The sequence below is a fragment of the Hylobates moloch genome, unplaced genomic scaffold, assembly GCF_009828535.3.
Source record: "Hylobates moloch isolate HMO894 unplaced genomic scaffold, HMol_V3 SCAFFOLD_19, whole genome shotgun sequence".
Lineage (NCBI taxonomy): Eukaryota > Metazoa > Chordata > Mammalia > Primates > Hylobatidae > Hylobates > Hylobates moloch.
This window is the reverse complement of record NW_026652294.1, coordinates 48,215,857-48,230,848: the sequence shown is the minus strand read 5'-3', so window position 1 is coordinate 48,230,848 and position 14,992 is coordinate 48,215,857. Positions and strand designations below refer to the sequence as shown.

General features: G+C 51.2%; 1 protein-coding gene across 2 annotated transcripts; it reads right to left on the bottom strand.

Moving 5' to 3' along the window:
• Positions 1-6,569: 6,569 nt before the first annotated feature.
• Positions 6,570-8,972, bottom strand: LOC116458733 (chorionic somatomammotropin hormone 2). Of its 2 annotated transcripts, XM_032138668.2 has the most exons (5): positions 8,921-8,972; positions 7,715-7,875; positions 7,384-7,503; positions 7,127-7,291; positions 6,570-6,873 (listed from the first exon to the last, which is right to left on the bottom strand). In XM_032138668.2, the coding sequence occupies exons 1-5, from the start codon at positions 8,970-8,972 to the stop codon at positions 6,676-6,678; spliced, it is 696 nt and encodes a 231-aa protein (XP_031994559.1). In that variant the 3' UTR covers positions 6,570-6,675. The 2 variants fall into 2 exon arrangements, with proteins under 2 accessions (XP_031994559.1, XP_031994557.1); XM_032138666.2 differs by having other exon boundaries at positions 6,570-7,291.
• Positions 8,973-14,992: the final 6,020 nt, after the last annotated feature.

Genomic DNA, 14,992 nt, shown 5'->3' with positions numbered 1-14,992 from the left:
GCTCCTTAGTCTCCTCCCATTACTTCCCCAGTGGGGGAAAGTCACCCCTTCTTGCCACCCCTGACCTGCACCCATTCCCCAAGAGCTTACAAACTCCTGGTAGGTGTCAATGGCCAGCTGGTGCGCACGATGGGCTTGGAGCATAGCGTGGTCAAAGAGCTTGGATAAGGGAACGGTTTGGACGGCACCAGCCTCTTGAAGCCAGGGCAGGCAGAGCAGGGCAAAAGCCAGGAGCAGGGATGTCCGGGAGCCTGGGGAGAAACCGGAGGGCAACGGAGGGAGCCGGAGAGCAGGAGGCCAGCACTCTCCCTGTTCCAGGAGCTGCTTGTTTTTTTCTCTCTCTCTGCCCTTCCAGGGACCAGGAACATTCAGAGATTGGCCAATATATCTGGGCTTCGATGGCGATATTCACATTCAGAAGCCCCAAACCTAAGGGTTAGTGCCCCCGTCCCATCTACAGGGCGCCGCCTCTCCCCTTGGGCCCCCCTGTGCCCAAGGGGGTTTTAAGGGCGCTTACCTGCAGCCATTGCAGCTAGGTGAGCTGTCCACAGGACCCTGAGTGGTTCCGGGAGTTGGGCCTTGGGATCCTGGAGCTGGTCTCTTGCGGGCCCTTTTTATACCCTGGCCCCTTCTCTCTCCCTGCTTGACCCCACCTGTTTCTCTGTACATTTATGCATGGGGCCACTGACAGGCTTGTGCTACTGGATAATTTAGAAGCTCCTCCCACACATGCCGGGATCATGCCCCCTGGCTTGTCATATTTCCCTTCCCACCGTCACCAGCGTTGTGAGGGTTGTGCACAGAGTGTCAGCCAGAGACACCACCCAACTTGTTCTCTCTTTAAGGGTCAGGTGGGTGCCCTCCGGCAGCAGGCCATGGTGGCCAACCTGAACGCGGGGAAGGATGTCAGGATAGCCAGTCCTTGAGACCCCTACCGACCCCATCCCACTCTCTATCCTATTCCTTTCCTCCTCCCCGCATGTTTCCCCTCCACCCACCAGGCAGAATGTGTGTGTTGGGAAAAGGGGCCAAGCACAGCCAATAGATTGTGGGGGTTCTGAGCACCATTCAGTCCTGAATTCCACTTTTGCGGAGGACTCCTGGGCCAGCCTGAGTCAGCTGGATGCAGTTCTAACACTGACCACTAGAGGGAACCAGCCCCACACTTTGATCTCCGCTTTCCCTGAGCCTTGGGGCGGAGTGGTTGGGTGGCGGGGGCTCCCCCAGGTCCCTGGGGACGAAGAACCCAGACTCAAGGTATTGCCCCAGCTCCCTGGACCTGCACCAGAGATGCAAACCAAGAAACAGAAATCCCGGGAACAGACACGGACCACAAGGGCTTCCTCCCATAGCCCTGAAACCATCAGAGAATCTCAGAGTTAGAAGAGCTCTTGAAGATTTGAGTCTCTTCCCCAGCTTTAGAACTCAGAACACATCACGCCGACAGATGCCCTATCCAGCCATGGAAGCCCGTCCTCTTTTTACTCCTCCTCCTTTCCAGACCTGTGTAGAGCTTATCCAGTTGCCAAGGGCCTGCCTGTGCATTCTCACGTCTGACCTGCCACTTGTCTTGTGTAGGAGGTGTGATTATCATCTCATTTCACACATCAGGAGACTGAGGCTCAGAGAGACTGACTGCATGAGCTACCTCAGCCAGGGCAGCAGATCTCCACAACTTTGCTCTTCCCACATTGCGTCATTTAAAGTCCTTTCTCCAGGCCGAGCAAGCTGGCTCATGCCTGTAATCCCAGCACTTTGGGAGGCTGAGGTGGGTGGATCACTTGAGGTCAGGAGTTCAAGGTCAGACTAGCCAACATGGCAAAACTCCATCTCTACTATAAATACAAAAGTAGCTGGGTGTGGTGGCGCAAGCCTGTAATCCCAGTTACTCGGGAGGGTGAGGTGGTAGAATCACTTGAACCCAGGAGGCAGAGGTTGCCGTGAGCCAAGATCACTGCACTCCAGCCTGGGCGACAGAGTGAGAATCCATTTCAACAACCACAACAACAAGAAAAAAGTCCTTTCTCCAGAACAGGTAGTGTGGTGTTACTCGGTTATTTACTTATTTTAGTTTCTTTCTTTCCTTCCTTCCTTCCTTCTTTCCTTCCTTCCTTCCTTCCTTCTTTCTTCTTTCTTTCTTTTTTCTTTCTTTTTCTTTCTTTCTTTCTTTCTTTCTTTCTTTCTTTCTTTCTTTCTTTTTCTTTCTTTCTTTCTTTCTTTCTTTCTTTTTCTTTCTTTCTTTCTTTCTTTCTTTCTTTCTTTCTTTCTTTCTTTCTTTCTTTCTTTCTTTCTTTCTTTCTTTCTTTCTTTCTTTCTTTCTTTTCTGTTTTTGATGGAGTCTCATTCTGTCGCCCAGGTTGGAGTGCAGTGGCATGATGTTGCCTCACAGCAACCTCCACCTCCTGGGTTCAGGTGATTCTCCTGCCTGACTCTCCTTAGTAGCTGGGAGTACAGTCGCCTGCCACTATGCCAGGCTAAATTTTGTACTTTTTTAGTAGAGATGGGGTTTCACTATGTTAGCCAGGCTGCTCTCAAACTCTTGACTTTAGGTGATCCACCCTCCCTGGCCTCCCAAAGAACTTAGATTACTGGCGTAAGTCACCGCCCCCAACAGTTATTTCAGCTTCTAAATCCCTCTGAGTGCAGGAATCCTGCCCCAACACAGGGGCCCTTTGCCTCATTTTGTGGTTCCATAAGGGGCAGATTGTTCTTTCTCAATTCCCAGGTGAGAATGGCCCAGTGGCATGGGGTGCCTTGTGGAAAACTCACAGCAGGACAAGGCAAAGGCAGAGAAGGCCAGGACTGAGCCTCCTGTCTCCTGGTGCCCAGGGTTGGGGCTATTTCAATATCATCTGGAGGTCACAAGCATCAGATGCCCCCCGAGATGAGAGCAGGAAAGAACACCCTCTCAGGCACTGAAATCTTCCCCCACCCTGAGTTTATGAGCATCTAGCACTGGACGCTGTAGAAACACAAGCAAGCAAACAAGCAAACGCTTCTAGAAGTGGTTGGCTGTGGTGTTGGCAACCAACATTGAAAACCCACACCTCTGTGACCTAGGATGTGAATGCTGGCGCCCTGCCATCTCCCCACTTTCAGAGCTGAAGACAGAGCTCCTTTTTCTGCCATCATTCCTGAAGCATTACTGGACCAGCACCCCAGACTCATCATCTGCTGGGAGGGCACTGTGCTGTGGGCTGTTCTCCAGGCAGGCCTGTGAGAGGATCTAAGAGGGGTGTCATCAATGATACCAGCTCTGAGAAATATGGGGCCAAGGGAGGTGGAGTCCCCACTTTCCGCTGCTCCTTCCAGCATCAGCAAAGAGGAGGAGCCAGGTGGGAATGGAAGGAGGTACTTGAGCTCCATGTAGCTTTCTGCCTCCCCCACCATCCTTCCTCCAACGTCAGCTGGGACAGGCAGCCCCCATGACAGGGCCTTTTAGCCAGTTCTGGGGACTTAGATGTGGATTTTCGGCCATGGAAGAAGTCTCCAGCCTCCCTTAGGAAGGAGGGTGGCAGGGGTCCTAGTTGGGCACCACTGCATAACTCCACAGGTGGGCACAGGGGTGGCGAGGCTCCCCAGAAAGGTTACTGCCAGGAACACGTGGGAGCAGCCAGGGCAGGGGAGTGTCTCCTCTCACCTCTCCACTTCTGTTGACCCCAGAAATATGGTGACTCAGAGGACTCTAGGGAGCCCTGGGGAAACACCTTTATAAGGGGTTACCATGGCAACCATGGACCAGAGGGAAGAACTGAGGCCCATAGGTGTGGTAAGAGGTCAATGATCCTTTTCTCTAGTCTAGATCTTCCCAGAGTTGTGAGCAATGGAGACCACATCCATCATTCATTGCTAGTAAAAAACCAACTTTGAATTAGACTTGGGATTCTCCTGACAGTACTGGAAAGTCGCCCACTGTTGGGGCATCACTTGAGGCCAGATCCCTGGCTCCTGCAGGCTGAGAGACTACCCAGCAAGAGCCTCCACATGGCCAGTGGGGAGAGGGTGGGCTTTGCACCTCTGGCGTCAGCTTCAAAAGGCTCAGAATAGGCCGAGCGCGTTGGCTCACGCCTGTAATCCCACCACTTTGGGAGGCCAAGGTGAGTGGACCATTAGGTCAGGAGTTCAAGACCAACCTGGTCAAGATGGTGAAATCCCATCTCTACTAAAAATAGAAAAAGTAGCTGAGCATGGTGGCAGGCTCCTGTAATCCCAGCTACTCAGGAGGCTGTGGCAGGGAATTGCTTGAACCCGGGAGGTGGAAGTTGTAGTGAGCCGAGATCGCACCACTGCACTCCTGCCTGGGCAACAGAGCAAGACTCTGTATCAAGAAAAAAAGAGAAAGCTGAATATAATCTCACAATCACCTTGGTTCTTTTAAAGAACCTCCTTTATAATTTAGGATCCATGAATTTTTCTGTGTGTTTGGAAGCCCTTCCTATGTCCAACCTTGACTAATTCTAGGGTTCGGTGTGCCTGCTGTGGAAAGTCACAGATCTGCTGTTGATCCTAAAGTGGTGTCTTTCAGGCTTTGCGATTTCCTGTTAGGTTCAAGACTGTGGGGTTGAGGACAATCACATTTTTCGAAGCCATTCTCACCGGTCTTAGGGATCGCCTCCGAGGGACTGGTGGGTGCTCCTTCCACTCCCACTTTGGTGATTTGAGGCGCACACTTCTCACCTGCAGCTCTGTTCTTTCTTCCTTGAGATCAGAGGCTGTTTATCGTACTGGGACATACTCTACCTCCTTTTGGCTTCTAATGTCCTTTCTATGAGTTTGCTACCGAGTCAATTACTCGGCTCATTGGATTAAGGTCTTCAGAGAATATTATATGGGATTCCCAAGGGCTGTCCTAGGGGAGGTGAGGAAGATGATCAATGCTTCTGCGTGTCCGCCATGTGCTTGGCACTCTACTGACCATAGGGATGTGAGTGAGGATACTGAGGTCCAAAGAGATAAGGTGGCTTGCCTGGAGCTCTCCCATTTCCTAAGTGACGGCTCTCCAAGGCCCCCGGGCTTTCCTTCCATGCCAAACTCTTTAGAAACCTCATCTAGTAAAGGTGGTGGCACTACTAGGCATGGACAGAACTTGCCTCGGTGCAAAGCTAGCAGGACAGGGGTGAAGTCCCTGCACAGAGGATGTTCAATGAAGATGGGGGGAATTGAACACAAGGAACTTCAGCTGCAGAATGAGGTGTCCATAGGCATTAAGGAAAGTGGTAGAAAACAAGCACCCAGCGTAGCTCGGGTTAGTGAACCGAGGCACTTCATGCTGCATATTTGTATTGCACGTTTCGGTGTACATCGTGTTTCACTTCCTGTATCTCGTTGGACCCTTCAGTTTGCCACATGGTATGTCCAGGGGGTTCAGGCACGGAGGAAGGGCCTAGGAAGGCTTGGGGAGGAGAGGGGCAGGCACTGCTGTGTATATCGATGGGGGGATTGTTTGCACTGGTTGATGATCTCTGAACAACCAAGAAGTACACAACGATCTACCTAACCGGATGTGTTAAGTAATTTCACTTTGGGGATTATTCTCCAGGGAGACAATCCATTGATAGAGAAGTGAAAAGCATCGAGATGTGTCTAGTAGTTGTAGGAAGTCTGGGGTGCTTTCCTGATGGGGTGCCCTCAGCTGGAAACAGTCTCTCCTTCCTTTGACCTGTCCTGTGGCTATTTGCAGACATTTTATTCCTCTTACCAGACTGTAAGCTCTTTGAGGCTGGATTTCTGCCTTTTGTCTATTGATTCATTCACTCATTCTTCTATTCGTGCATTCACCAATTCCACAAGTAGTTGTTGCCTATAACATGTGCCAGAGATTGTACCAGGCAGATGGGCATATCTAGATAAACAAAAGACACGATCCTTTCTCTTCTGGAGCTAACAATTTACTGAGGGCAGAGATAATAGCAAACAAGTAAATATATAACGGTAAAATAGAAATACGAATTGGAAACATTCCCATGAAGAAAATAGCTAAGATACGGAGGGAGAGAATAAGCCAGAAGGTGATGGGATGAGGCAGCTGACACAGCCCCAGGCCCAGGAATTCAACAAGCATCTACTGAGTGGACCCAATGCATGAGAGGACAGTGCCAAGCAAACAACTCAAATGTCCAACCGGCTGGGCATGGCCAGGTAGCCCATGCTGTGTCTGGACGTCCTCCTGCTGGTGTAGTTATTTTAAAATCACAAGGACAGGGAAGGGCGCAGTGGTTCACGCCTGTAATCCCAGCAATTTGGGAGGCTGAGGTGGATAGATCACCTGAGATCAGGAGTTGGGACCAGCCTGGCCAATATGGTGAAACCCCGTCTCTACGAAAAATACAAAAATTAGCTGAGGCTGGTCGTGCATGCCTGGAATCCCAACTATTCGGGAGGCTGAGGCAGGAGAATCACTTGAACCCAGGAGGCGGAGATTGCAGTGAGCGAAGATCGTGCCACTGCGCTCCAGCCTGGTTCCCAAGAGACCCCGCAGGCCCTACAGGTCGTCTTCCCAACCTGCCCCTTGCTCCACACCACCCCCCTCCACCCCATAATATTATAGAAGGACACCTAGTCAGACACAATGATGCAACTTAATTTTATTAGGACAAGGCTGGTGGGCACTGGAGTGGCACCTTCCAGGACCAGAAGAGGCACTGGAGAGGGGTCACAGGGATGCCACCCGGGCAGTTAGAAGCCACAGCTGCCCTCCACAGAGCGGCACTGCACGATGCGCAGGAATGTCTCGACCTTGTCCATGTCCTTCCTGAAGCAGTGGCGCAGCCCGTAGTTCTTGAGCAGTGCGTCATGGTTGTGCGAGTTTGTGTCAAACTTGCTGTAGGTCTGCTTGAGGGTCTGCCCAGTCCGGGGGCTGCCGTCTTCCAGCCTCTGCAAAGTGAAGGAAGAGAAGGAGAGGCCAAGCGCTTGGGCACTGTTCCCTCCCTCTCTCATTCATCCATTTTCCTCCCTCCCCTTCAGGGTGTAGAGAAAGGCCTGGAGGATTCGCCAGGGGAAATGAAGAATAAGGTGAGTTCTCTTGGGTCAGCGCCTGACTACTAGAAAGAGGGCAGCAGTGTTTCTCTCCCCCAGCCCTCCAAGCCAGTGGGGTTCCAGGATTGGGGACCCCTGGCACCGCCCTCACCCCCATCAGCGTTTGGATGCCTTCTTCTAGGTCCTTTAGGAGGTCATAGTCATTGCTGTCCGAGGTGTCATACACCAGGCTGTTGGTGAAGATACTCCTGAGGAACCGCACGGGCTCCAGCCACGACTCGATGAGCAGCAGGGAGATGCGGAGCAGCTCTGAGTTCTACAGGGGAAGGACCGGCAGTGGCTGTGCTGCCCGGGGGCTCTGACCACAGGTCTCCCCCATCCCCGCCTGGGGAGAAGGCATCCACTCACGGATTTCTGTTGCGTTTCCTCCCTGTTGGAGGGTGTCGGAATAGACTCTGAGAAGCAGAGGGAGGTCTGGGGGTTCTGCAGGAATGAATACTTCTGCTCCTTTGGGATATAGGCTTCTTCCTAGGAGAAGGACCGCCCACCAAGGTCTACGCTGGAGACCAGCTCCCATTGTTACTTTTCTGGGAACCTCACTCAGCCTATGCTCATCTGCCTGCATTTTCACTTCAGAAAACAACCCTGAGCTCCTTAGTCTCCTCCCATTACTTCCCCAGTGGGGGAAAGTCACCCGTTCTTGCCACCCCTGACTTGCACCCATTCCCCAAGAGCTTACAAACTCCTGGTAGGTGTCAATGGCCAGCTGGTGCGCACGATGGGCTTGGAGCATAGCGTGGTCAAAGAGCTTGGATAAGGGAACGGTTTGGACGGCACCAGCCTCTTGAAGCCAGGGCAGGCAGAGCAGGGCAAAAGCCAGGAGCAGGGAGGTCCGGGAGCCTGGGGAGAAACCGGAGGGCAACAGAGGGAGCTGGAGAGCAAGAGTCCAGCGCTCTCCCTGCCCCAGGAGCTGTTTGTTTTTCTCTCCCCATCCCTCCAGGGACCAAGAACTTTTTGAGGTTGGCCAAATACTGGGCTTAGATGCCGATACTAACATTCAGAAGCCCCAAACCTGAGGGTCAGTGTTCCAGTCCCATCTACAGGGCGCCATCTCTCCCCTTGGGACACATCGTGTCCAAAGGGATTTTAGGGGCACTTACCTGCAGCCATTGCAGCTAGGTGAGCTGTCCACAGGACCCTGAGTGGTTTGGGGAGTTGGGCCTTGGGATCCTGGAGCTGGTCTCTTGTGGGCCCTTTTTATACCCTGGCCCCTTCTCTCTCGCTGTTGCCCCCACATGTTTCTCTGTACATTTATGCATGGGGCCACTGACGTGCCTGTGCTAATGGATAATTTAGAAGCTCCTCCCACACATGCTGGGATCATGCCCCCTGGCTTGTCATCTTTCCCTTCCCACTGTCACCAGCGTTGTGAGGGTTATGCACAGAGTGTCAGCCAGAGACAGCACCCAACTTGTTCTCTCTTTAAGGGTCAGGTGGGTGCCCTCTGGCAGCAGGCCATGGTGGCCAACCTGAACGCGGGGAAGGATGTCAGGATAGCCAGTCCTTGAGACCCCTACCGACCCCATCCCACTCTCTATCCTGTTCCTTTCCTCCTCCCCGCATGTTTCCCCTCCACCCACCAGACAGAATGTGTGTGTAGGGAAAAGGGGCCTAGCACAGCCAATAGATTGTGGGGGTTCTGAGCACCATTCAGTCCTGAATTCCACTTTTGCTGAGGACTCCTGGGCCCGCCTGAGTCAACTGGATGCAGTTCTAACACTCACCACTAGAGGGAACCAACCCCACACTTTGATCTCCCCTTTCCCTGAGCATTGCGGGCGGGGGGCGGGGGGGCCCCCCCGCCCTCCCCCAGATCCCTGGGGACGAAGAACCCAGACACAAGGTATTGAGCCAGCTCCTTGGACCGGTAGCAGAGATAACAAACCAAGAAACCGAAATCCCGGGAACAGACACGGACCACAAGCGCTTCCTCCCATAGCCCTGAAACCATCAGAGAATCTCAAAGTTTGAAGAGCTCTTGAAGATTTGAGTCTCTTCCCCAGCTTTGGAACTCAGAACACATCACGCCGAAAGATGCCTTATCAGGCGGGGCGCAGTGGCTCATACCTGTAATCCCAGCACTTTGGGAGGCCGAGGCGGGCGGATCACGAGGTCAGGAGATCAAGACCATCTTGGCTAACCAGGTGAAACCCACTCTCTACTAAAAATACAAAAAAATTAGCTGGGCGTGGTGGTGGGCGCCTGTAGTCCCAGCTACTTGGGAGGCTGAGGCAGGAGAATGGCGTGAATCCGGGAGGCGGAGCTTGCAGTGAGCCGAGATCGTGCCACTGCACTCCAGCCTGGGCGACAGAGCAAGACTCCGTCTCAAAAAAAAAAAAAAAAAAAGATGCCCTATCCAGCCATGGAAGCCCCTCCTCTTTTTTCTCCTCCTCCTTTTCAGATCTGTATAGAGCTTTTCCAGTTGCCAAGGGCCTGCCTGTGCATTCTCACGTCTGACCTGCCGCTTGTCTTGTGAAGGAGGTATTATTTTCATCCGATTTCACAGATCAAGAAACTGAGGCTCAGAGAGACTGATTGCATGAGCTACCTCAGCTGGGGCAGCAGATCTCCACAACCTTGCTCTTCCCACATTGCGTCGTTTAAAGTTCTTTCTCCAGGCCGGGCACGGTGGCTCACGCTTGTAATCCCCACACTTTGGGTGGCTTGAGGTGGGTGGATCACTTGAGGTCAGGAGTTCAAGGCTGGACTGGCCAACATGGCAAAACTCCATCTCTACTAAAAGTACAAAAATTAGCTGGACATGGTGGCGTGAGCCTGTAATCCCAACTACTCGGGAGGCTGAGGCGGGAGAATCACTTGAACCCAGAGGCAGAGGTTGCCGTGAGCCAAGATTGTGCCACTGCACTCCAGCCTGGGCAACAGAGCAGAACTCCGTCTCAAAAAAAAATAATAATAATAATAATTTTTTTTTCTCCAGAGCAGGTAGTGTGATGCTACTGAGTTATTTAGTTATTTTAGCTTCTTCCATGTTCCTCCAATGTCAACTGGGACAGGGAGCCCCCGATGACAGGGCCTTTTTGCTAGTGCTGGGGACTTAGATGTGGATTTTCGGCCATGGAAGAAGTCTCCAGCCTCCCTTAGGAATGAGGGTGGCAGGGGCCCTAGTTGGGGACCACTGCATAACTCTGCAGGTGGGCACAGGGGTGGCGAGGCTCCCCAGACAGGTTACTGCCAGGAACACGTGGGACCAGCCAGGGCAGGGGAGTGTCTCCTCTCACCTCTCCACTTCTGTTGACCCCAGAATTATGGTGACTCAGAGGACTCTAGGGACCCCTGGGGAAACACCTTTATAAGGGGTTACCATGGCAACCATGGACCAGAGGGAAGAACTGAGGCCCACAGGTGTGGGTAGAAGTTGATGATCCTTTTCTCTAGTCTAGATCTTCCCAGAGCCTTGAGCAATGGAGACCATGTCTATCATTCATTGCTAGTAAAAAATCAACTTTGAATTAGACTTGGGATTCTCCTGACAGTACTGGGAAGTCGTCCGCTGTTGGGGTGTCACTTGAGGCCAGATCCCTGGCTCCTGCAGGCTGGAGCCTCTCCCCACATGGCCAGTGGGGAGAGGCTGGGCTTCGCACCTCTGGTGTCAGCCTTAAAAGGCTCAGGAAAGGTTGGGCGCAAGCCTGTAATCCCACCACTTTGGGAGGCCAAGGTGGGTGGATCATGAGGTCAGGAGTTCAAGACCAGCCTGGCCAAGATGGTGAAATCCCGTCTCTACTAAAAATACAAAAATTAGCCAGATGTGGTGGCAGGTGCCTGTAATCCCAGCTATTCAGGAGGCTGAGGCAGGGAATTGCTTGCACCCACGAGGTGTAGGTTGCAGTTAGCTGAGATCATGCCACTGCACTCCAGCCTGGGCGACAGAGCGAGACTCCACATCCAAAAAAAAAAAAAAAAAAAAGCTCAGGATAAATCTCAGAATCATCTTGGTTCTTTTAAAGAACCTCCTTTATAATTTAGGATCCATGAATTTTTCTGTGTGTTTGGAAGCCCTTCCTATGTCCAACCTTGACTAACTCTAGGGTTCAGTGTGCCTGCTGTGGAAAGTCACAGATCTGCTGTTGATCCTAAAGTGGTGTCTTTCAGGCTTTGCGATTTCCTGTTAGGTTCAAGACTGGTGTTGAGGACAATCACATTTTTCGAAGCCATTCTCACCGGTCTTAGGGATCGCCTCCGAGGGACTGGTGGGTGCTCCTTCCACTCCCACTTTGGTGATTTGAGGCGCACACTTCTCACCTGCAGCTCTGTTCTTTCTTCCTTGAGATCAGAGGCTGGTTATCGTACTGGGACATACTCTACCTCCTTTTGGCTTCTAATGTCCTTTCTATGAGTTTGCTACCGAGTCAATTACTTGGCTCATTGGATTAAGGTCTTCAGAGAATATTATATGGGATTCCCAAGGGCTGTCCTAGGGGAGGTGAAGAAGACGATCAATGCTTCTGCGTGTCCACCATGTGCTTGGCACTCTACTGACCATAGGGATGTGAGTGAGGATACTGAGGTCCAAAGAGATAAGGTGGCTTACCTGGAGCTCTCCCAGTTCCTAAGTGACGGCTCTCCAAGGCCCCCGGGCTTTCCTTCCATGCCAAACTCTTTAGAAACCTCATCTAGTAAAGGTGGTGGCACTACTAGGCATGGACAGAACTTGCCTCAGTGCAAAGCTAGCAGGACAGGGGTCAAGTCCCTGCACAGAGGATGTTCAATGAAGATGGGGGGAATTGAACACAAGGAACTTCAGCTGCAGAATGAGGTGTCCATAGGCATTAAGGAAAGTGGTAGAAAACAAGCACCCAGCGTAGCTCGGGTTAGTGAACCGAGGCACTTCATGCTGCATATTTGTATTGCACGTTTCAGTGTACATCGTGTTTCACTTCCTGTATCTCGTTGGACCCTTCAGTTTGCCACATGGTATGTCCAGGGGGTTCAGGCACGGAGGAAGGGCCTCGGAAGGCTTGGGGAGGAGAGAGGCAGGCACTGCTGTGTATATCGATGGGGGGATTGTTTGCACTGGTTGATGATCTCTGAACAACCAAGAAGTACACAACGATCTATCTAACCGGACGTGCTAAGTAATTTCACTTTGGGGATTATTCTCCAGGGAGACAATCCATTGATAGAGAAGTGAAAAGCATCGAGATGTGTCTAGTAGTTGTAGGAAGTCTGGGGTGCTTTCCTGATGGGGTGCCCTCAGCTAGAAATAGTCTCTCCTTCCTTTGACCTGTCCTGTGGCTATTTGCAGACATTTTATTCCGCTTACCAGACTGTAAGCTCTTTGAGGCTGGATTTCTTTATTTTTTTGAGACTGAGTCTTGCTCTGTCACCCAGGCTGGAGTGCAGTGGTGGGATCTTGGCTTACTGCAAGCTCTGCTCCCCCTAGGTTCATGCCATTCTCCTGCCTCAGCCTCCCGAGTAGCTGGGACTGCAGGCGCCTACCACCACGCCCAGCTAATTTTTTGTATTTTTAGTAGAGACGGAGTTTCACTGTATTAGCCAGGATGGCCTCCATCTCTTGATCTCGTGATCCACCTGCCTCGGCCTCCCAAAGTGCTGCGATTACAGGGGTGAGCCACCATGCCCAGCCTGAGGCTGGATTTTTGCCTTTCGTCTATTCATTCATTCACTCATTCTTCTGTTGGTGCATTCACCGATTCTACAAGTAGTTGTTGCCTATAACATGTGTGAGAGATTGTCCCAGGCAGATGGCATATCTAGATAAACCAAAGACACGATCCTTTCTCTTCTGGAGCTAACAATCTACTGGGGGGGCAGAGAAAACATTTTACCATTACGTAATGTATATATATAAAATGGTAAAAAAATACATTATATAATGTGTATATATATATATAAAATTGTAATATATATATATATATTTTTTTTTTGATGGAGTTTTGCTGTTGTTGCCCAGGCTGGAGTGCGATGGTACCATCTCGGCTCACTGCAACCTCCACTTCCTGGGTTCAAGTGATTCTCCTGCCTCAGCCTCCCGAGTAGCTGGGATTACAGGCATGTGCCACCATGCCCGATTAATTTTGTATTTTTAGTAGAGATGGGGTTTCACCATGTTTGTCAGGCTGGCCTCGAACTCCTGACCTCAGGTGATCCACCCGCCTTGGCCTACCAAAATGCTGGGATTACAGGCATGAGCCACCGCACCCGGCCAGGTATATATATATGTTGGTAATATAATGGTAAAATAGAAATTTCTAACTGGGGACATTCCCATGAAGAAATTGCTAAGATATCGAGGGAGAGAATAAGCCAGGAGGTGAAGGGACGAGGCAGCTGACACAGCCCCAGCCCCAGGCATTCAATAAGCATCTACTGAGTGGACCCAATGCATGAGAGGACAGTGCCAAGCAAAGAACTCAAATGTCCAACCGGCTGGGCATGGCCAGGTAGCCCATGCTGTGTCTGGACGTCCTCCTGCTGGTATAATTATTTTAAAATGACAAGGACAGGGAAGGGCGCAGTGGCTCATGTCTGTAATCCCAGCAATTTGGGAGGCCGAGGAGGGCGGATCACCTGAGGTCAGGAGTTGGGACCAGCCTGGCCAATATGGTGAAACCCCGTCTCTACTAAAAATACAAAAATTAGCGGAGTCTGGTAGTGGGCGCTTATAATCCCAGCTACTTGAGAGGCTGAGGCAGGAGAATCGCTTGAACCCAGGAGGTGGAGGTTGCAGTGAGCCAAGATCGTGCCATTGCACTCCAGCCTGGGCAACAAGAACAAAACTCTGTCTCAAAATAATAATAATAAATAAAATAACAAGGACAGGAACTTGATTGTCAAATGCAAAGGGTGACAAGGCAGAGTGCCCAAGTTCCCAGGAATGTTCTATACAGACTCATAACTTACATGAAATTCTGCCTTCCCCTCCTGCCACATGGGGAAAGTGGTATTAGGTCTGGAGGGGGAATGCCTTTTTTAAAAAATTGAAAATTATATCAGGATCAGTCTAAGTGTGTTTTAACAAACTACACTCTGATTTAAGTCAGGAGATAATGCTCATTAATTTTTGTCCTCTGCAGTCACCTGTTTCCAAGTAAAGGCTTTTGGGTGGGAGAGGCGGGTGTCCCAAGTGGAAGGTTTATGGTTGTTTGCAGCTGAGTCAATGGCAGGACCGGAAGATGACATACAAGGAGCAGCTTGTAGATCTGAGACACACTCAGGAATGTCGCAGATGTGGGCTCTGAACCCACTTCTTGAGGTGAACCAAAGAGAGCAGACAGGGATCCCAAATACCATGTTCCGAGATGGCTTTTTTTTGTTGTTGTTGTTGAGACAGAGTCTCACTCTGTCGCCTAGTCTGAAATGCAGTGGCATGATCTCGGATCTCAGCTCACTGCAACCTCCCCTTCCTAGGTTCAAGTGATTCTCCTGCTTCAGCCTCCCCAGTAGCTGGGATTACAGGCATATGCCACCATGCTTAGCTAATTTTTTTTTTTTTTTTTTTTTGAGACTGAGTTTCGCCCTTGTTGCCCAGGCTGGAGTGCAATGGCGTGATCTCGGCTCACCGCAACTTCCGCCAGGTTCAAGAGATTCTCTTGCCTCAGCCTCCCAAGTAGCTAGGATCACAGGCATGTGCCACCAAGCTTGGCTAATTTTGTATTTTTAGTACAGATGGGGTTTCTCCATGTTGGTCAGGCTGGTCTCGAACTCCCAACCTCAGATGATCTGCCCGCCTCAGCCTCCCAAAGTGCTGGGATTACAGGTGTGAGCCACCACACTGGGCCTAATTTTTTTATTTTTAGTAGAGATGGGGTTTCACCATGTTGGCCAGGCTGGTCTTGAACTCCTGACATCATGTGATCCACCTGCCTCGGCCTCCCAAGGTGCTAGGATTACAGGCGTGAACCACCGCACCTGGCCCCGAGATGGCTTTAGAGGCCCCTCAGAGAAACCTCAGCCAGACCAGATACCTACTAAGGGA